At 41.7% G+C, this 21705-nt stretch overlaps 1 protein-coding gene across 2 annotated transcripts in view; it reads left to right on the forward strand.

The window, feature by feature from the left end:
- The window catches only part of RHBDD1 (rhomboid domain containing 1), a 135167-nt gene that overhangs the window by 15531 nt on the left and 97931 nt on the right, over nt 1-21705 (forward strand). For both annotated transcript variants that reach the window (XM_027514934.1, XM_027514924.1), the window contains 2 exons: nt 12625-13122; nt 15051-15183. In XM_027514934.1, coding sequence (XP_027370735.1) covers nt 12690-13122; nt 15051-15183 — 566 coding nt within the window. In that variant the 5' untranslated portion in view covers nt 12625-12689. The remainder of the gene's footprint in view (nt 1-12624; nt 13123-15050; nt 15184-21705) is intronic.

Here is a 21705-nt window from a genome sequence, read left to right on the forward strand (position 1 = left end):
ATCCTGTTGGCACAGGTGGATCGTACACGTGGAAGGCATTGTGGGAGATTTTGTGAATGCTGAGATGGCTGAGGAATCTGACATTAAGGGTGCAACTCAGGAGAGGGGCTCTGAAGGTTGGGGCAGAGTTGAACGGGTTGGGAGGAGTGGCAGGGAGCGTGTCTCACGTCAGGGCATGATGCCCACATCCCTGTGCCCTTGGTGTCCTCTGACAGACTTCCAGCCTTCAGTACCTGCGGTTCTTTACCCGAGTGTTTCTGTAGCCCGTGACACCCAGGAAACTGCTCTGACAAGCCACCAGTGACAGGGAGTTAAGGCAGAGTCCTAGCCCTTGGCATTAACACTGAGGGTATTATCTGTACCAGCTCCCAGAGTTCCTGGTAAGATAAAGCCTGGCACCCACAGTGATAGCTCACTTGACAATGCATCCATTTCAGTGGGTCTCATTATTGCCACGAGCAATACCTACCTTAAACTGGGTGGCTCTATCTTAGCTCTTTGGTGAGATCTTACTTTTCATACAAGCAAACCCTTGGCTAAATGGAAATATTTAAACATTCACCCTTTTCTCACTTATGACTACCTAAAATAGTTCTCACTGAATTTTATGCTATATAAGGAGAGATTGAGCTAAAAATGAAATGTTTTAGTCTCTCTCTTTTTTTTTTTTTAAGAACTTATAAGAATTCTCTTAAACTTGAGTTTACCACCAAGAAACAGCTATGTGAAAGCAAAGTAGCTGACATCTTGTTTCAGGGTTTCTATGAAGTTAAAAAAAAAAGATGGACTGTGCATCAGAAGTTTGAGCTGTTTCCTGGTCTGCCTCTAGACCACAAACTAAAATTGCAAAAGATTTTTATTTAACCCCATATAGTCATTCCAGGAATTTCTTACGTGCTGTGGAAACGTGCTGCTGACAAGTGCTCAGTCATGTCCGACTCTTTGAAACCCTGTGGACTGTGGCCCTCCAGGCTCCTCTGTCCATGGGATTTCCCAGGCAAGAATACTACGGTGGGTTGCCATTTCCTTCTCCAGGGGATCTTCCCAAGCCAGGGATTGAACCCAGGTCTCCTGCGTTTCCTGCATTGGCAGGTGGATTCTTTGCCACTAGTACTACCTGGGAAACCCATGGAAATGTGGACATTTACTTTCTGAGTGATGGATAGGACCATGGAGGGGTCTCAAAAGCATAGACAGTAGCGGCAAGGATGGCGTTTGTGAGAGGCAGAAGGTTGAAGGGCTTGCCAGATAAACAAGCACTGTCTGGTATGATGAGCTGATTTTGAGTTCTAGTAGTCCAATTTAAGAGCACTGTCATCTTGGTCTCTTTAAATGAGAAAGAAATGGAATTTCTCTCTCTGAAGCTTTCTCACTAAAACTGCTGAAAGGATTTCCATTAAACTGGGCAGTTATGTTCTGAATGGTGGTGGTGGTGGTTTAGTTGCTAAGTCGTGTCCGACTCTCGTGACCCCATGGACTGTAGCCTGCCAGGCTCCTCTGTCCATGGGATTCTCCAGGCAAGAATACTGGAGTGGGTTGCCATTTCTTTGTCCAGGGGATCTTCCTGACCCAGGAATTGAACCAGGGTCTCCTGCATTGCAGGCAGATGATTTACCAACTGAGCTATGAGGGAAGAACTCAGACTTAAAAGCTATGGTATGTATGTAAAATTCACTTTGGTGACCTCTGGTGGTGAGAGAGCCCCATAGGACTGCCCATCAGTGGAGATGGCCATAATTATTTAGCACCTTGGACAGAGGAATTTAACATCCCCAGAAAGTCTCAAGGGCAGAAGCTTCATTGAGCGCCTTCTCATCTGGACAGCTGTACAGAGCAGGCTTCAGAATGACTAGCAAGACAGTAAAGTGACATTTTTTTTGGGCCAGTGCTGGGTAGACCAGCTGGTAGATAACATGGAACTAACTTTGTCTTCCCCAGATTGTGAGAATTAAGTGAAATGAAGCAAGTATACTTAACTGTTTTGTAAACTATAAATAGCTACATAAATATTAGTTATTATTGAGAACAATATAGAAATATTATAGGACTGGAGTATAGGCTAAAATGCTTGAAGTTGATCTGATGATTATATCAGCTAATACTTACAAAGTCCTTGTTATGTTTCAGGCCTTGTCCTATGTGTTTTACATATATTCACTCATCAACTACTCTATGAGATAGGTCTTATTATTCTTTAATATCTGTTTTATAAGGGCTTCCCTGGTGACTCAGTGGTAGAGAATCCATGTGCCAATGCAGGAGACATGGGTTTGATCCCTGGGTTGAGAAGATCCCTTGGAGAAGGAAATGGCAACCCCCTCCAATATTCTTGCCTGGGAAATCCAATAGACAGCACCTGGCAGGCTACAGTCCATGGGGTCACAAGAAGTTGAACACAACAAGTTCATACAAATGACAACAAGGTCATACAATTCCAAATAGTTGAGCTGGAATTTGAACCCAAGCCATTAAGCTTCAGAGTCTACTCTGTTAACTATACTATTCAGTCTTATTACAATGATGATGTAGAGAAAGCTGATCTAGTAAGAAAACATGATGGATTGGGGGCAGGGAATAACATGATGACATTGGATTTTAAGCAAATCGAGTCAGGCATAACTTAAGTAAGATTGGGGGAGGAGCATCAGGTGATGAGGGTCTGACCTTTGGTTGGGTCTGTCACCACACATATGACCTTATTAATGGCTTCTTACTTGTCTGGAACATTCTTTAACTTCTATGTCATTTTAGTGGTCTTAAATCCTAACTCCCCAGAGGTCATCTATTTTGCCTTCCACATGGACAGCATTGATATTAGTACTTAAGACGGCCTTGTAAAAGACAGTTGGACCTAGTTCCAGTAAGGTATGGGAAATTTTATGTTTTCACTTGGAGAGATGGTATATAAGGGGGAGAAGGAAAGAGGAGGTCTCATGTGTTAAAAACTAGGTCTTGTGTCTTTAAGCTAGGTCTGGCAGCTGAAAATCAGAAAGACTTAGCCCGTTGGTATCTGAGAGAGTTTAATGGTCGTCTCGAGCCGGGTAAGGTTCTTACATAGCTAGGAAGATGAAGCGTACGAGATTGGAGAACCCTTGTGTACATGGCGATGTCAGCAGTCTTCAAAAGGGGAAGTGTTCTCAATTCCCAGTTTCTTCTGGACCAGTCCAAGCTGTAGATATTTCCATGCATAGACACTGGAGTGTAATTACTGAGTGTCACAGTATTCCTGAAGACTAGATTCCAATTACCTTCTTCCTATAATTTGATTCCAGTTTTCATTGTTTGTTCATGAAGTCAGTTTTCATTCAATTGTCCTCATTTCTTTGTATCTCTCTGCCTCTAATGTGAAATAAGAAAACAGAATCCTACTCTGATTCTCTTTGATTTTTTACCATTAACGTAGCTCATGAAGTCATGTAACAGATTTTGATGGCCAGAAAAAAATCTGTTGTTTATGTCCTTAAATGCTGATGGTGCTGTGTCGCAGCTTCCACACTGCACCCCTGGAGCTCCCCATTGACTCATCAACTCAGGTAGATGATACATTCTGGTCAATTGAACACCACACAGTGGTGTGAAGCCAGACCATCTGCTATTACAGTTAATGTTTTAAATACTAAGTTTTAAAAGTATACTTCCTATGTTATTGATATAACTGTGTATATTGTATTTAACAACTGTATCACATTTTAAGCTATGTAAGCTTTTTGAAATGCATTCATATATTTGAAAAGGGGAACAAATTACTTGACAAGTGTTTGGTTCATAAATTCTTATTTTCCACTAAATGCAAATACATATTATACTGAAGCATTTTCTTACTTTCAAAAATATCTTGAAAATCTGCACTTTGTAATTGGATTTTCTTGGAGCTAATACCTTTAGGAAAAATAAAATTATGCTAAGATGTATTACAGGAAGAACAACAGATTATATTATTATTGTCTTGGAACAAAGCATTCTCATCTATTGGCCCTATAGTAACAGGTGGTAAAAACAGTCTATGTTTGGATTAGAAAAACCATGAATGAAAAGGTTGCAGAGAGTTGGTGGCAATGAGAAGAAATGGTCCATTTCATTTCATTCTTAGAGAAAATAGACTATGCTGGCAGTGAGAGAGAGAGAAAATGCATCTAATTGTTTTGTGAATTCACTTGGGTGAATATCCAAGTCAGTGTGGTATTTATGATGCTCTAATTTGCTGTTCAGCTCTTGTAATTTCAAAAGTGGAGGACGTTTTTATGTTTAGCATATCCAATCTGCTATTTCCATAGTTGTTTTTTTGCTTTATTTGAATCGATAAATCACACTGACCCTCTGCATCTTTCAAAACAAGATTTTACAGTGTGTAGAGTTGAATGTCTTGGCCCCAGCCCGGCCCCTGCTACTGAAGTACATTTTCGTTCACTTTTAACACATCACATCACAGGGGAAGAGATGGATGGTAGTGCTAAAATTCTGGCAGTTTAACCAGAATGACTTTGTGGTTCCATCTTTTTTTTCCATCATCTTTCTTTTTTTTTTCTGAGGCATTTGTTAAACTGTTTCTTGAAGGGGGTGTGGGAGGGAGGCTGAGGGAAGGGACATGTTCATCTGTATGGTTACATGTACCAGTGAACATGCATATTTATATTTTAAGCAATAAAAATTTAAGCATGTGCTCAACATCATTAGTCACTAGAGAAATGCAAGTTGGTACTGCTTCACACACACTTAGGATGGCTGTAATAAAAAGGATGGATAAAAACAAGTGCTGTTGAGTATGTATGAGTATGGAGAAATTGGAGCTCCTTACACTGAAGGGGAATGAAAAATGGCACAAAAATTTGGAAGACAGTCTGGTAGTTCCTCAAAAAGTTAAGCATAGAGTTACCGTGCTAGGTCACTTCAGTCGTGTCTGACTCTGTGAGACCCTGTGGACTGTTAGCCCACCAAAATCCTCTGTCCATGGGATTCTTCAGGCAGGCAAGAATCCTGGTGTGGGTTGCCATACCCTCCTTCAGGGGATCTTCCCAACCCAGGGATTGAACCCACATCTCTTAAGTCTACTGCGTCAGCAGGCAGATTCTTTACCACTAGCGCCACCTGGGAAGCCCCAGAGTTAACCCAGCAGTTCTCTTCCTATAGGTATATGTCCCAGAGAACGGGAAAGGTATGTTTCTACAAAGAAATTGTACGTGAATGTTCATAGCAGCAGTATTCTTTATAGCCAAAAAAGTGGGAGTAACCCAAATGTCCATCACAAATGGATAAAACAGTGTGGTTTATCTATATAATAAAATATTGTTGGATCATGAAAAGGAACTCTTAAGTACCGGTACTTCATACAGTATAGATGAACCTGGAAAATAGTGTGCTAAGTGAAAGAAGCCAGACACGAAAGGCCACATACTGTATGATTCTGTTTGTATGGAGTGTTCAGAATAGGCAGATTCATTGAAGTGAAAAGTAGATTAGTGGTTGCCAGGTACTGGGTAGGTGGAGGGTTGAGGAGGTAAGTACAGAGAGTTTCATTTAGATGGAACAAAAATATTCTGGAATTAGATGATGGTGGTGATTGTGAAACCTTGTGAAATATACACAACCCACTGAGATGTGTAGTATAAGAGTAAAATTTATGGTGTGTGAATTATAGCTCAATTTTTAAAAATCAATATTTAAGCATCTGGAAAGTCAGGCATTAGCAAAATATTCAACCTGAGTGATAGCGGGCCTCTGATAAATACTTGCAAAGTGACTTGGACAAACATACGTTCTCCTCTATGATTTTTTTAAAGAGGATATGCTTAAATATATATATGGAGTTATTTTATTTTCATATAAATATATATATGAATGAAGTTTTCCAAAGGCGTGAAAATAGTAATAATAACATATCATTATTCTACCTCAAATATGTATTGATAATCCTTTTATTGATTCTTAAAGAAAAAGCTCACACAATTTTAAAAGTTCTCAGTGAATAATTTTAAGATCTGTTGCACTTTTAATGACATAGAAGGCTGTTTTCAGAATAGTGTTCAATTACTCCTATTAGGACTGTAGTTTCTTTCTTGTGATATTAATTTGGTTACTATCAGATGCCAAATCGGGAATATAGTTTATAACTATATTATATATAACTATATATAATATAGTTTATATATGTTTGCAGTTTAATAGCCTGAGTCCTTGAACATTTAAACTGAAAATTGAGATACAGGGTCACCATGGTAAATGGTGATGATGAAATATCTCTTGCTTTTGTAAGTAGAATTGAAAATCACTGTACTTAGTTTCTTTTCCCTTTTTGTAAAACTCCTTTCTTCCGCCCGTGAGACACGTTGGGCTCCCAGATTATAAATTCAGTTTCTTTTGTTTGTTCTAACCACTTAGTTTTTCTTATTACATACCTGTTTAATTTTTAATTTCTCATTAAAAGTAAATGCGGCTAATTTTCCTATCAATATTTTAAGAGGTCTTCCATTTCTCTCTGTCACAACCTTGATGTAGCTCTGTCTGGTGTGTATTACTGCATAATTAAAATGCCATTATTTTATCAAATAGTTCTGGCAAAGCAACTTACTAATACATTTTAAATGCAGCAGAAGTTTATTCCTGTAAAGTTGAGGTAAACGTTACAAACACTGTTCAAAAACTGAAAGTATTAAGTGGAATAATATGTATAGTGCTGTGAGGAAGGCTGCTGCAATTGTAGGAAGAATACTTAGGGATGAATGTATCATAGGTATTCAGACCTTGTCAGTCAGTCTAATTTATTGTATAAGGTAGATATATTTAACATGCTAATTATGATTCATTGGACAAACACAAGTCATATGAGTATATGAGTCACTATGCTAGGCTCTGGGTATTCAGTGTGGCTAAAACAGATAACTCTGCCCTCAGCATTTATGCTGTGACCCTGAAGTTTCTCGGGTGGGAGCACCTGAGTATCTGGATCATAGCGGATAAGGCAGAGACCAGTGTGAGATGAGCCCAGAGGGGCAGGCAGGGCACTGGTTATCACAAGCATGTAATTGTGGTCAAGAGTTTGGACTTCATCCAGCCTTTAACAATAAGCCTTTGATGGCTTACTGCAGGGTATTCCAACTTCAGTTTATAATGATTACTCTGAGCAGTGGTGGAAAGTGGTTGGTGGGTATAAGAAGGAGAAGCAGAATTTGTTGTAATCCAGGCAAGCTATGATGGTGGTTTAGGTTAATGTAGTGGATCTAGGGGTAGAAAGAGGGAGATTGATAAAAAGTAGTTTGGAAGAATTAAAGTGTGGTGGTTGGGATTTGGGGATAAAGAGGGGAAAGTATGTGTTCAGGATGTTATCAGCATCTCCAACATGAATAGCTAGGTGGATGGGGATTCTGTGTCCTGAGATCTGGAACGTGGAGGGAGGGCCAGACTTGGAAGGGACCTTCCAATGTTCAGGTTGGGACATGTTGAGTGTGAGGGAAAGAAAGTGTTTATAAGGCGAGGGCAGGGTTGGAGTGAGGGCCCAACCTGCTCTTCCTTGAGCTGGTATAACTGGTTATGGTCTGGGTACAGATTAGAATAAACAAATCACTTTCAAAACCAAACACATTGCTCCAGTTTCCAGGTCATCAATCTTGCTTCTGTGCTGTCTCCCACAGCTTCAGTTCAGTTCAGTCGCTCAGTTGTGTCCGACTCTTCGGGACCTCATGTACTGAAGCACGCCAGACCTCCCTGTCCATCACCAACTCCCAGAGTTTACTCAAACTCATGTCCATCGAGTCAGTGATGCTTTCCAACCATCTCATCCTCTGTTGTCCCCTTCTCCTCCTGCCTTCAATCTTTCCCAGCATCAGGGTCTTTTCCAATGAGCCCATTCTTCGCATCAGGTGGCTAAAGTATTCCGCTTCAGCATCAATCCTTCCAGTGAATATTCAGGACTGATTTCCTTTAGGATGGACTGGTTGGATCTCCTTGCAGTCCAAGGGATCTCAAGAGTCTTCTCTAACATCACAGTTCGAAAGCATCAATTCTTGGGGACTCGGCTTTCTTTATAGTCCAACTCTCATATCCGTACATTACTACCGGAAAAACCACAGCTTTGACTGGTTGGACCTTTGTAGACAAAGTGATGTCTCTCCTTTTTAATATGCTGTATAGGTTGGTCATAGCTTTTCTTCCAAGGAACAAGCGTCTTTTAATATCTTGGCTGCAGTCACCATCTGCAGTGATTTTGGAGGCCAAGAAAATAAAGTCTCTCACTGTTTCCATTGTTTCCCCATGTATTTACCATGAAGTGATGGGACTGGATGCCATGATATTAGTTTTCTGTGAAAAAGCTAACTTTTTCACTCTCCTCTTTCATTTTCATCAAGAGGCTCTTTAGTTCTTCTTCACTTTCTGCCATAAGGATGGTGTCTTCTGCTTATCTGAGGTTATTGATATTTCTTCCTGCAATCTTGATTCCAGCTTGTGCTTCATCCAGCCCAGGATTTCGCATGATGTACTCTGCATATAAGTTAAATAAGCTTAGCTTAACTCTCTAGAAATTTCTGTATATTGATGGACAGGACAATATTCATCTTATAGGAAATGCCACTTGTGATCTGTTCTGTTTGGTGTTCTTAGAACTGTGCCTGCCTGACCCACAAGGTCAAATTACATATTTGATCTTCACATTAACTAGTTGGATTTTCTGTTACCTTGTTACAAACAGGCTACACCCCTCACCTTGGATGTCTGACTTGGTATAACTTACAAGAAAGGAAACTGGGCCACAGATCTGATATGAAACAATACTTGGCTTGATCTTGGCTACTTAAAAGACTTGGATTGATCTTGGCTACTTAAAACTCAAAACTTTATGTTCCGTTGGCCTTTGTGAAAGCAGAGCCTGATACATATTTTGCACTTCTCACATATGGTTTTATCTGCCTTTGCACTATTAAGCGTGTCGTTTTATTCATCCTGTGATTTTTTTGCAGCCAGTATTTTTATTTCCTTCAACAAATAGAAATGGGCCATTTAGGGACTGAGATTGCTAGGGTTTTGGTCTTTGCTGTGCCTCTGGTGCCTGGCACAGGGGCTGGCATGCAATCAGCACTTGTTATTTATTAAATAAATTAGTGATTGAAGGTATGGCTGAATAGTCATTCTGTGAGAGCAAGAGAACGGGCAGATTATATTCTTCCTAGAAGGTTATATCTCTGAAATCTGAGAAATAAAGGCTGTAAAATATAAATTTGGGAACCATCCTGATAAAAAGAATTATAGAAACCATGAGAGTGGAATTCAATGAGTATATGCAAAGTAGAGTGTAAGAATGGAGGGAAACTGCAAAGTAAAGAAAGGGGGATTGGAAGGAGTCAGGAGATCTACAGGAGAGCCCAGCGGCCCAGGGGAGCAGGAGCAGCCATCAGTGGGGAGACAGAGGTGAGAAGGGAGGAGAACAACAGGGGGCCTTTGGGTCTGAGCAGAAGTCAAGCAAGTGTAACGTGAGCCTGGGTGCACAGTGTAAGAGAGGCTCGGGGAAATGCCACTATCTTTTTGTTTGTACTCTTCATCTCTAGTAATTCCAGTTGAGAGGAATTTGCTTTTCTTTTATGTCTTGGCTTTTCTTAAGCAAAGACAATTACTTTTGGTTTTCTGCTGCACATATGCCTGGTATCATAGGACACTGTACTAATACTGAAGGGTTTATTTTGTGATCTCTTTTAAGCTGGTTACTTAATGACCATGGCCATATTTTTCCATTATTCCCATTACAGGTAATGATGTAATTGCAAACTTGTCACAATAGTTGGAGGTTTGAAAATCAACATGAAAGTCAATGGGAAAAATATAGACTGTTTCTCCAAAATTATCTGGGAGCTTTTCAGTTGAAATTTTATTAAATTCTCTAGTTTATGAGATTGCTACAAAGCTATAATGATAAGCCCTGGCAATAAAGAAATTTGAGTGCTAATAATAGGGATACACATACGACACGTGCATATATGTATAATTTTTTCTTTTGGGTGTGATGTTAATAAGAATCCATATGGGGGGTGGGTTAGGGAGTACATTTGAGTCTTATTAGAATGCTCTCATTTGTGAAAGCTTTTTCTCTTAAGTGAGATTACTTTATTGTAATGAAAAGTTGTTGTTATTTAGTTGCTTAGTCGTGTCCAACTCTTTAGCAACTCCATGGACTGTAGCCTGCCAGGCTCCTCTGTCCATGGAATTCTCTAGGAAACAATACTTCAGTGGATTGCCATTTCCCTCTCCAGGGGATCTTCCTGACCTAGGAATCAAACCCACGTCTCCTACATTGGCAACTGGTTTCTTTACCCTTAAGCCACCTGGGAAGCCCCAGTGAAGATAGTAGCTACCATTTATTCAGCACCTACTTTATTCTAGACATGTTACAGTGATCCTGGGAAGGAGGTATTATTACTAATTTAGAGTGAAGTAATTGAAGTTTAAGTAGTTTGCCCAATGTCCCAGGGCTAGTAAGTAGAAGAGTCTAGCCATTTTTTAATCCAAAGCTGTGCACTTTCCAGTGTGCTGTCTGAATGAGAATCTTTAGTGTATCAGAGTGAGGTATGTATTTGACTGGAAGCCAAGAAAGCTCAGAAAAGGGGAAATCAGGCAAATCAGAAAACCACTAGAGGAGAACTTTTTTAGCATCCTTTCCCCTAATCTGCCTGTTTACCCATATCTGTACCTGACATTTGTCTTCTTCCTTGTTGTGGTGGACAAGGCTGTTCCTCTCAGGACTTGATTCTGTTTATCTCTTGCATCTTTAATCTGTGCCCCTTTCTTTACTAGCTTCCTCCCAAAAGCATAACCCAGACTCCTTCCAAAGCAAAGGCCTTTGGTGTTGTTTAGTCATTGCTGTGCAACAAACCACTCCAAAACTTAGAGAAATTAATTTAAAATACTTACTGGGCTTCCCTGGTGGCTCTGTGGTAAAGAATCCACCTGTCAATCCAGGAGACATGGATTTGATCTGTGGTCCAGGAGGATCCCATATGCCCGAGCACTCCAGTTACTGAGCCTGCTCTCTGGAGCCTGGGAGCTGCATCTCCTGAAGCCCACACACACTAGAGCCTGTGCTCCGCAATAAGGGAAGCCACCATACTGAGTAGTGGGCACTGAAGGTAGAGAGTAGACCCTGCTCACCACAACTGGAGAAAAGCCTGCACAGCAAAGACCAAGCACAGCCAAAAATAAACAAAAAACTTTAAATATCTTATTATTGATAAAAGCTATCATTTGTTTAGCTCACTGTTTTGTGAGTCAGCAAATTAGTCTGGGCTCAGTTGGATTTGTGTTTTAGTAGCTCAGTCGTGTCCGACTCTTTGTGACCCTATGGACTGCAGCCTGCAAGGCTCCTCTGTCCATGGGGATTCTCCAGGCAAGAAGACTGGAGTGGGTTGCCATGCCCTCCTCCAGGAGATCGTCCCAACCCAGAGATCGAACCCAGGTCTCCACGTTACAGGCGGATTCTTTATCATCTGAGCCACCAGGAAAGCCCAAGAATACTGGTGTGGATAGCCCTTCTCCAGGAGATTTTCCCAACCCAGGAATCAAACTGGAGTCTCCTGCATTGCAGGTGGATTCTTTACCAGCTGAGCTACCAGGGAAGCCCCCAGTTGGACTTACTTATTCACTTTTGGTCAGTTCAACAGGTCTGTTTCTGAGGCATTAGCTGATCAGTGGCTGCGGCCATCAGGTGACTAGAGCACGTGTCTTCCATCCTCCAGCAGGCTAGCCTGGACTTGTGTGCATGGTTGCACGGGAGGGTTCCAAAAGAGAACAGAAGTCTGCAAATCACCTTGAGCCTAGATTCCGAACTAGTGTCCTTTGCTCTTCATTCTGTCAACCAAAGTAGTTCACAAGGTCAGCCCAGGGCATGGAGAAGTAGACCAGTGAACAGGGTACTCTTTCCTCGCTGGTGAATCCAGTTTACCCTTCAAGACCATAACGTCAGGCTGAGTCGCGGCCTCGGGTCGCGGCTTCCTCTGTCCCTGCATTTAAAACACGGTGTGGCTGCTGTTGGTTTAGTTCTTAGGAGAAAATGAGTTCCTTAAAGACAGTGACCGTGTTTCAGTCCAGGATTTGGCACGTAGTGGAACATTTAAAAGTGGAAACTTTTGTGAAAATAAAGCATTGTAGCAGTTAACATCTGGCAATACGGACTAGAAGATAATATATCCTTGCATTTTAAGACTTGCCAGTGTCGAACAACTTTGGGGCAGACTCTAATATATCAACATTGAAATTTCTTTAAAATTAGCATTCTGAGAAGAAATCACTAAGTATCTGTGTAGTATCATTAAATATTTGTGTAGTATCTTTGTCTTTTTGTTAGGTTATAAGTATTTTTTATACAGGAGGCAAGTCACATTTTTATGGCATGTTTGTCCAAAAAAGCATACCCAACCATTCACTGGCCCACTGGGATTTGGGATAACATTTCTCCTTTAGGATGTACAATGAGGAGAGACGGCAGCCGGTGTCCTGGGAGTTGCTCTGGACGACATGGAATATAAATGTTTCCATTAAATGGGAGATGAGATATATGTAACATAAGCTCATCTTCCTGTGAGCATATCTTGTCAATGCCCTAATTCTTAATTGGTGGATTTTCATGTGCATTTTTTTATTGTATTTTAGACTCAGCTGCCTGTGTATTCCCCAAACCTGACCACATCTTCCTATCTCCGGCTTGATATCTCACCATGCATCGGAGATCAAGAGGAGTTAACATCGGGCTGCTTCTGCTCCTTTCTCAAATCTTCCAGGTTGGGATCAACAATGTTCCACCTGTCACCCTGGCAACGTTGGCTCTCAACATCTGGTTCTTCTTGAATCCCCTGAAGCCACTGCTTAGCTCCTGCCTCAGCGTGGAGAAGTGTTACTATCAGAAGGACTGGCAGCGCCTGCTGCTTTCCCCTCTTCACCATGCGGATGACTGGCACCTGTATTTCAATATGGTATCCATGCTGTGGAAAGGAATTCATCTGGAGAGAAGACTGGGGAGTAGATGGTTTGCCTACATCATCGTCACATTCTCCCTCCTCACTGGGGTGGTGTACCTGTTCTTGGAATTTGCTCTGGCAGAATTTCTGAATGAGCCTGACTTCAAAAGGAATTGTGCTGTCGGTTTCTCAGGTAAGGCAGACACATTTCTAAAGGTAGCCTGCCTGAAGACAGTAAGGGAGGTGCAGCTGTTGCTGTCTTATGAAGCGGGGGTCCCAGCTGGTGAGGGAACTGACATCTGAGTGGCTAAGGACTGTGGGGGCTTGGATTTTGGAGAAGAGGCTGATTGGAGCACAGGAGAGTCATTGATTTTGCTATTTCCTATTACGCTGCATTATTCATTCTTGGACAGTTTAGACTATGGTCTGCCCACAGGTGGTTTTGCAGGAAATAGGATTTTGGAACTATGCCCTAGCTCCATTGTGATGGGGCTAGAGAGAGAGATACACTGGTGTATTTGTGATAGGGAGTTCTCTAAAAAGATCAGCAGCCTCTCAATAATTAAAGGTACCATTAATTAATTAATACCATTAATTAAAAGCCATTAAAGGTACCACACCCTCTGATGGCACCTCCTTACCATGATATTCTCTATACGTGTGTGTGCACTCAGTCATGTCTGACTCTTTGTGACCCCATGGACTGTAGCCCACCAGCCTCCTCTGTCTGTGGGATTTCCCAGGCAAGAATACTGGAGCAGGTTGCCATTTCTATCTCCAACGGATCTTTCTGACCCAGGGATTGAACCTGAGTCTCTTGCATCTCCTGCTTTGGTAGCTGGATCCTTTACCACTGCGCCATTTGGGGAGCCCAGTCTCTATGCACAATTTATGCTATTTAATTAATGTAACAGGTCCATAGGGAGGTGGCCTTGTGTTGATTTTCTAAGTAAGGAAGCTAAGGCACAGAGAAATCAGTCATGGTTATACATCTCGTAAGTGATGGAGCTGGGATCTGAAACTAGTCTACATGACTTAAACCACGTGTTACGTTGCCTCTCACTGTTGCCCCTCACTAGTTCTTTTCTTAAATTTTTCTTGTAGGGCTGAATTGCCATCAGACTTAAAATAGGTCTTCTTTAAAAATTATCATGTGAAGGGTAGGAGGGGAATTGTTCTGAAACAGAAGGAAAATAAACCCTTCCCTTTTCTTTCCCTGCTGTCCTTTCCCCTTTCCTCATCTTCATGCATCTAATTATGTGAGAAGAAAGGAAATATGCCCTGCCTTCAATATGTCTTTCCATAGGAGTTAGGAAAAAACACATTAATGGTGTTTTTTCAAATTGAGTTAAAAATCACATAGCATACAATTAATGATTTTGAAGTTTAAATTCAGTTGCATTTAGTACCATTGCTGCTGCTGCTGCTAAGTCGCTTCAGTCGTGTCCGACCCTGTGTGACCCCATAGATGGCAGCTCACCAGGCTCCCCTGTCCCTGGGATTCTTAAGGCAAAACCACTGGAGTGGGTTGCCATTTCCTTCTCCAATGCATGAAAGTAAAAAGTGAAAGTTGAAGTCGCTCAGTCGTGTCCAACTTCTAGCGACCCCATGGACTGGCCTACCAGGCTCCTCCGTCCATGGGATTTTCTAGGCAAGAGTACTGGAGTGGAGTGCCATTGCCTTCTCCGCATTTAGTACCATTACTAGTATGTTATTCCCTTTTTATGTGTTATATATTTAATAGCATACTCAAAGGCAGTATGAACTTCTGTTAAGAAACATTGAAGGAGATTTCCCTGGTGGTCCAGTGCTTAAGGCTCCGGGATGCCACTGTAGGGGTTGAGGGTGTGACCCTGTTGGATTACGAACGTCCTGCATGCTTTTCGGTGCAGCCAAAAGATCAAAGGAAAAAAAAAAGAAACATTGAAGGAATGGTTACCTTGAGGATTGTCTTTCTGCCAAATGTTGGGTTGACTTGTTATAAGGAATAGAATATGTTTCAAAGTCAAGGGTTGGATGTAGTCAGATAATCATTTTTACTTCAGTTAGTTTTTTTTTGCCAGTGTTGATCATCTCTGCATTTGGATTGCTGATATTTGTTTGCTCTTTATTCTCTTTTAGGAGTATTGTTTGCTTTGAAAGTTCTGAACAACCATTGTTGCCCTGGAGGCTTTGTCAACGTTTTGGGCTTTCCTGTATCCAACAGATTTGCTTGTTGGGTGGAACTCTTGGCTATTCATTTCATCTCGCCAGGGTGAGTGTTTACTCTTAGAGAATACAAATGAAGGACCTGATATTCCATGGAGAAAGAATTGTAGTAATAATGAGGTAACCCGTTCTCTTTTACAGTGAAGTTTATTCTTTAACTCTAAGGACAGAATACAGTTAATGGTTTTAATATCAGATATTCCTGTGTTTGAATCCTGTCAGCTACTGAGCTGTGTGATTTTGATGTACTTCTCTTATGTGAGTTTCCATTTTCTCACCTTTTAAGTAGAACCTGGTACACAACTTAGGGGGTTAATATTAACCAGCCTGTCAATTAGTTAATTCTAATAATGATAATTCAGAGAGGCAGCTAGAAACCATATAATTTTAAAGATTAAAATATCAAAAGATATTTTACAGGACTAATGCTTTTAAGCCACTTAAGTTGTGAATTGTCTTGGTGATTTGATGATAAGCAGATTTTACCCACAGTCTTGACATATGAACTGGATCAACTCTGAACTGTTTTGGGTGGACTGAAGCACAGGACCCCATTCCCTTTGATTCACCTCAATGTCACTGTGGCTGTGTCAGAAGCACCTCTGGAACCCTGGAGCTCCAGGGAATACAGTTTGGGAATCCCTGACATCTGTAACTTTTCCTCTACAGATCAGGACAAGGAAATTCAGAAAGCTTGGAGACTCATTGAACAGCTGGTGGTAGATACCAGGCTAGTTAGGATTCCAGCCTTCTGATTCCTGGTCTGAATGTTCCCAGGGGAGTGGGGATGGAGTTGGGGGTTGCTTTTCCACTCTGATTCTTTTTTCTACTTTCTCTTCAGAAAAAGTAGTGAATCATTTTTTTTTATTTCCCTACGTTGATTCTTTTCTCTGCTTTCTCTTCAGAAAAAGGAATGAATTGTTTTTTATTTCCCTACCTCTTCCACCAGCTGCACTTCTCTTAATCTGTGTAATGCAACTGGAAGCCCATGGTTTGCACATTTATTTTTAAACGCTGGGGACCTGGAAGCTATTTGGAGAAGGGAGAGATTCAGGAAGGTTCAGAAAGAAGTATGGATATTTTTTGGCTGCTTTTCTTTTCAGTAAGGAGCTCTTTTGTTTTGCTTTTGGTTTGTGTGACTATGTTGGGTGTTGTACTTTATTTGAGAGTGTTCTCCTTGGGCTGCATGTCAGGCCAGTAACCTTGAGTCCTTCTTTAATGCTAATTTCCCCTCCCGTCAGGGCAGCCTTCGCCAGCTGGTCTGTAAAAGGCAGTGGTGTGGCCGCTGAACTCCACTCATTTGCAACTGTATTGTTATCTTGTGACAGTTCTACCAAGAAAGCCTAACAAAATCTTCAAAGTTTTCTTTGAAAAAGGGTCCAGTAATGTGTGTCCCATATCTGAACAGCCCTCTCTATACCTTGTCACTCACAGCTCCCTGACTTGCTCGATGTGACTCGGTTCTCTGTGTAGACCAGAGACTCTTGTGTGTGAGGGCAACACCCAACATTCATATGAAAATCACTCCCTCTGGTACTTGAACTTTTATTCTATAATGAATCCATTGAATAGCTGTGCCTTTAATATTCTCATGCAACTATTGCTTAAGACTCTCATCTTGCATTTTTATTTTTTAGCAATACCACCCCCGCCTCCATTCCTTTTACATAGAAAAGACATGGTTGCATTTTTATGTAATATGCTTATTCTGTATGGAGGGACCTGATATTCTGAGCCTGGGAATTAAATGGAATTTCCTTTGAAGTCTGAAAGACTAAATCTTTTGGTTTTTGAAGATTTGACTACTTTAGAATGATAAACTGATGATATCCAGGCATCTCCTTATGTGTGTGTCCAGTAGAGACAGAGTTGAGCGCTGGTCCAGCAAACCTAAGAAGGGAGTGCTTCTTTGAGAGGGATCTTGGAAGAATGGGAGAAACCAGAGCTCTGCTGTTCCGCATTATTATTCTCCTGGTGGTTGTCAATTAGAATTTTCATTGGGAAAACATTGTAAATCTTTAGAACAAAGCCTGCTTTATTGATGGACTTAATGAGCTGCCCTTTGGGAGGGGAAAAAAAAAAATCTGCCAAGCAAACATTTGTGGCCCTCTGTGTTTTATGAAATCCACAGAATTAGTAATTTCCCCCAGTTAGGGAGTTTTATGGAGGGAAGCCACTCCAAACAGCCAGCCCTGTGAGGCGTATGGACCTGCACAGCAGGGTGAAGTCACCACTCTTCTTTGCTGGGCCTTTTGCTTTTGATACTGAAAGCTCAGCTTCTCTGTACACCAATGCTGAATCAAATTTCAGAGACAGTTTTGGGTGAAGTAAAAAAGGATAGTTTTGCTGCTTTGCTAGTCAAAGGGGGACACACAGCAGGTTCAATGCCCTCAAAACCTTGTGTCCTCACTTGGGGAAGATAGAAGTGTTATAGTAATTATTCGAAGAGGGAATGATCAGTCCATGGCCATTTCTTCTGATGAACTGGTGGTGAGGTAAGTAAGAGTCAACATCATCAGTTTTCAGGTCCAACTAGTCTGGGGTCTACAGGCTTGTGGGCAGCATACTATCCTTAATCATTAACCTCTCCCCTTTGAGCAGGGGTCAGTATCCACAGAGCAGCTCAGAGAGGTTGTGTGTATCCATTGATGGAGAAACAGGACCTTGCCTCAAGGCTGCTCTTTTGACTGTTTCTCCCTGGCTTTGCATCCTCTCCCTTCCCTGATTAACAACTGCTTGAATCTGCCCACTGGGACTCAGGGAAGGTCCTGGAGGCTGAATGAAGGCTGTTTCCTATCGTCACAGAAATGGGGGCCACAGAGGCCTTGTGCCCAGGAGCCCCACAGGGCCCTGCACGGTGTCCCTGTCGTGGCTCCCGTGTGTGGCTTGTGCCAGTGACAGCTGCACCTCACTTGGTCGTTTCCTTTCCCTGTGTGTCCTGGGACCCCGCTTGGTGGTTGTGTCTGAAGAAGTGACCCTGCTCCTAAGGTGGCACAGGAGGGAGGAGATTCCAAAATTCTAATTTTCACCTTAAAGCTCAAATTTTATTGACAATAGATACCACTGGGTTTTTATGGGGTTTTTTTGAAGGCTCACATTGTTTATTTTTAAGAAAATGTGTGCCATTTTCCATTTATTTAACCATGGGCAGTCAGTTTTTCTTTCGAGTAAATGTGATGAGGGAGAGCCCTTAAAAACAGTGGCCAGTTCATCTCATAGCTCAACCAGCCACACTGGTGCTTTACTGGGAGATAAGCTCCTTAGTTGGATATAGAGTTGAAGTGCTTTTTGCCTATTTCCCATTTTGTCACATAGCATATGAAAAAGATGTATGCTTTTTAAGAAATTAAAATTTTACTATTTATCAAGGATATTCTTAAGCAGAGCTTCCATTTTTCTCTTTGAGTGTGAATCTGTGGCTGTGAGACACACAGCAACTCTTGATATTTTTTTGGAGTCATTGCCTTGATTCACTTGATTCAAACAGCCAAGCCACAAGCAGTTGTAGCTGTTATGTTGTTGTTGTTTAGTTGCTAAGTCTTGTCCGACTGTTTGCAACCCCCTAGACTGTAGCCTACCAGCCTCCTCTGTCCATGGCATTTCCCAGGCATGAATACTGGAGTTGGTTGCCATTCCCTTCTCCAGGGGATCTTCCCCACCCAGGGATCGGATCCCTGTCTCCTGCATTGGCAGGTGGATTCTTTACCCTTGAGCCACCAGGGAAGCCCCCGTTGCTCTTATATCATTAATTAAAATGCCAGTACATGGGAAAGGGCAAATAATGCCTCGGTATTCTTATGAAAATAGTTTGGACTTCATGAACTGCCGGAAGGGCCTCTGGGACCTCCCGTGGTCCAAGGAGCCCACTTTGAGAATCACTACTCCCAGCTCTCTCAGGCTGCCTCTCTGGCACTGCACTTCGCTGTGTCTTTTTTTTTTTTTTTTTTTTTTAATTTAACAAAAATTTATTGATTGCCTAGTATATCCCACTCCAGTGTTCTTTTTTTTGTTTGTTTGTTTTTTAATTTTATTTTATTTTTAAACTTTACATAATTGTATTAGTTTTGCCAAATATGAAAATGAATCCGCCACAGGTATACATGTGTTCCCCATCCTGAACCTTCCTCCCTCCTCCCTCCCCATACCATCCCTCTGGGTCATCCCATTGCACTAGCCCCAAGCATCCAGTATCGTGTATTGAACCTGGACTAGCAACTCGTTTCTTATATGATATTTTACATGTTTCAATGTCATTCTCCCAAATCTTCCCACCCTCTCCCTCTCCCACAGAGTCCATAAGACTGTTCTATACATCAGTGTCTCTTTTGCTGTCTCGTACACCGGGTTATTGTTACCATCTTTCTAAATTCCATATATATGCGTTAGTATACTATATTGGTGTTTTTCCTTCTGGCTTACTTCACTCTGTATAATAGGCTCCAGTTTCATCCACCTCATTAGAACTGATTCAAATGTATTCTTTTTAATGGCTGAGTAATACTCCATTGTGTATATGTACCATAGCTTTCTTATCCATTCATCTGCTGATGGACATCTAGGTTGCTTCCATGTCCTGGCTATTATAAACAGTGCTGCGATGAACATTGGGGTACACATGTCTCTTTCCCTTCTGGTTTCCTTAGTGTGTATGCCCAGCAGTGGGATTGCTGGATCATTAACTTGTATGAAAGGAAAGATGGTGGCTTCATGCAGCCAGGGCTGGGAGAGAAAGGGAAGCAGTGAAGTATGCAAGAACACATGTAACCATTGAAATCGCTAATTAACAATTCCTAATTAGCCTGAACTGTTAACGCTTTGTCCGAAGGAGAGTGGCCACTTGTCTCTGTCATTACAGGGACTGATTATAAGTTCTGTTCCACATGAACTTAGATGCAGGGAACTCTGGTCCTGCTTTGAGTTCTCTCCTTGCTTACATTTTGTGATAAGGTGCTTCTGGCATATTCATCTAAAATGCAACACGCATGTTCTTTCTTCCCCAGTAGTGCTGGGATAGGGAACATAAAAGGCATACCTTGTGTTTGAGTGCCAGTTGACACCTCTGTGGAGTTAGCTTCATAGCAGTCTGTTGGACTTTTGCCTTGGGAATTAGGAATGAGGTTGAGGAATAACAATTTGGACGATGATGGTTACATTGTCTCCTGTCCCAAGTGTTCTTCTAGAACTTCACTTAGAGATGGGGTCTGGGGCTCCTCCCCCTGAATTGAGTGGGTTTGTGGCTCATTGCAGTCAATAGATGGCAGCAGAAATGCCATGCTACTTCTGAAGCAAGAAGTCCTTTGCCTTATGAGCGGCAACACTGGCCCGTGGAGCCCACATTCCCTGGTTCACCCATGCTGTGAGCAAGCAGCACACAACACGTGAGTGAAAGGCTGTTAGAAATAGCCGTGTGTCAGCCCAGCCTCAACATGGTGGGGGCGACACCAGCCACCGTGTGCTTCCTGAATTCCTGACCCACAGAATCTGCAAGTGGAAGAAAGCAAGTGTTATTTTATGCCTCTGCATGTGGGGAGATTTGTCCTGTGTAATGCCAGACAGGTGAATGAAAAAGAAGTGGGGAAAGTAGAATGAAAAGCAGAGGAGTACAAAGGACAGTATGGGAGAGAGTCTGGAGTGAAGGTGGAAGAGAGCCAAGGAGGGCGGCTTGGGGAGGAATGCATGCTGGGATGCTGTGGTACCGTGGGTCACGACAGCATCCCCCATCAGGTAACAGGGCTTTAAAGCAGCGGTTGGCACTTGGGGGTTCTAATCCTTTAAAGGGTTCTGAAATCAGTGTAGTGAGACCCAAGCAGCGTTTGAAAGAGAAAGGAAGAGAGGAAGGAAGGAAGGGAGAGAGGAAAGAAAAGAGAAAGACAGACCAGTGTTGAATGTGGTAAGGGTGTTATTTCCAGGCACTTTTGTTTTAGGTGTATGTGTGCTGCATTTCTAAAGTGTATTTTTAGTGTGGGACAGTACAAAAATTTGGGGAGGTGCTGCTTTAAAGCAGCTATTAGTTGCTTAAACTAGAGTTAAATGCATTTACTCTAAGGTCCGGGACATTTATTGTCTTCAGTGGAAGAGCTTTAGATTGCCGGGTCTTGAGGGACGATGAGAATAGGCTGTGATGACAGATTTCTGCCAATTTATTGTTTTTCATTAGAATAAGTAGTAATTCACAAGACTTATTAATTAATAATCATGCCAGCTCTCCAGATAGCTGTCTATATGGATATGTGTGCTCACAGATTTAGACTTCACCTACCTAAATCAGAATTGCTAGTAACGATTGCTCAGTTATAAACATTATTCTTAAAAATCCTTTGGAATTCAAGAGAAAGGGTTAGTCTAGAGCAAAGGAGACGATGAAGTATAAAAGTTAACACATTTTGCCCAAAAGTGCAACGTTCCTTTCCAAGCTTTTTAATATATTGATAGATTCATTTCCAATAGCTTAGTAGAAAATAAAACCCAAATGAATATAGGGTTAAAACACACCTTGGGAGTTTGTGTAAACAAGCAAATGACAAATGGGTAAATCCAATGATACCCAAGTTAATTGTGCTTTGGAGAG

The sequence above is a fragment of the Bos indicus x Bos taurus genome, chromosome 2 (genome assembly GCF_003369695.1).
Source record: "Bos indicus x Bos taurus breed Angus x Brahman F1 hybrid chromosome 2, Bos_hybrid_MaternalHap_v2.0, whole genome shotgun sequence".
Classification (NCBI taxonomy): domain Eukaryota; kingdom Metazoa; phylum Chordata; class Mammalia; order Artiodactyla; family Bovidae; genus Bos; species Bos indicus x Bos taurus.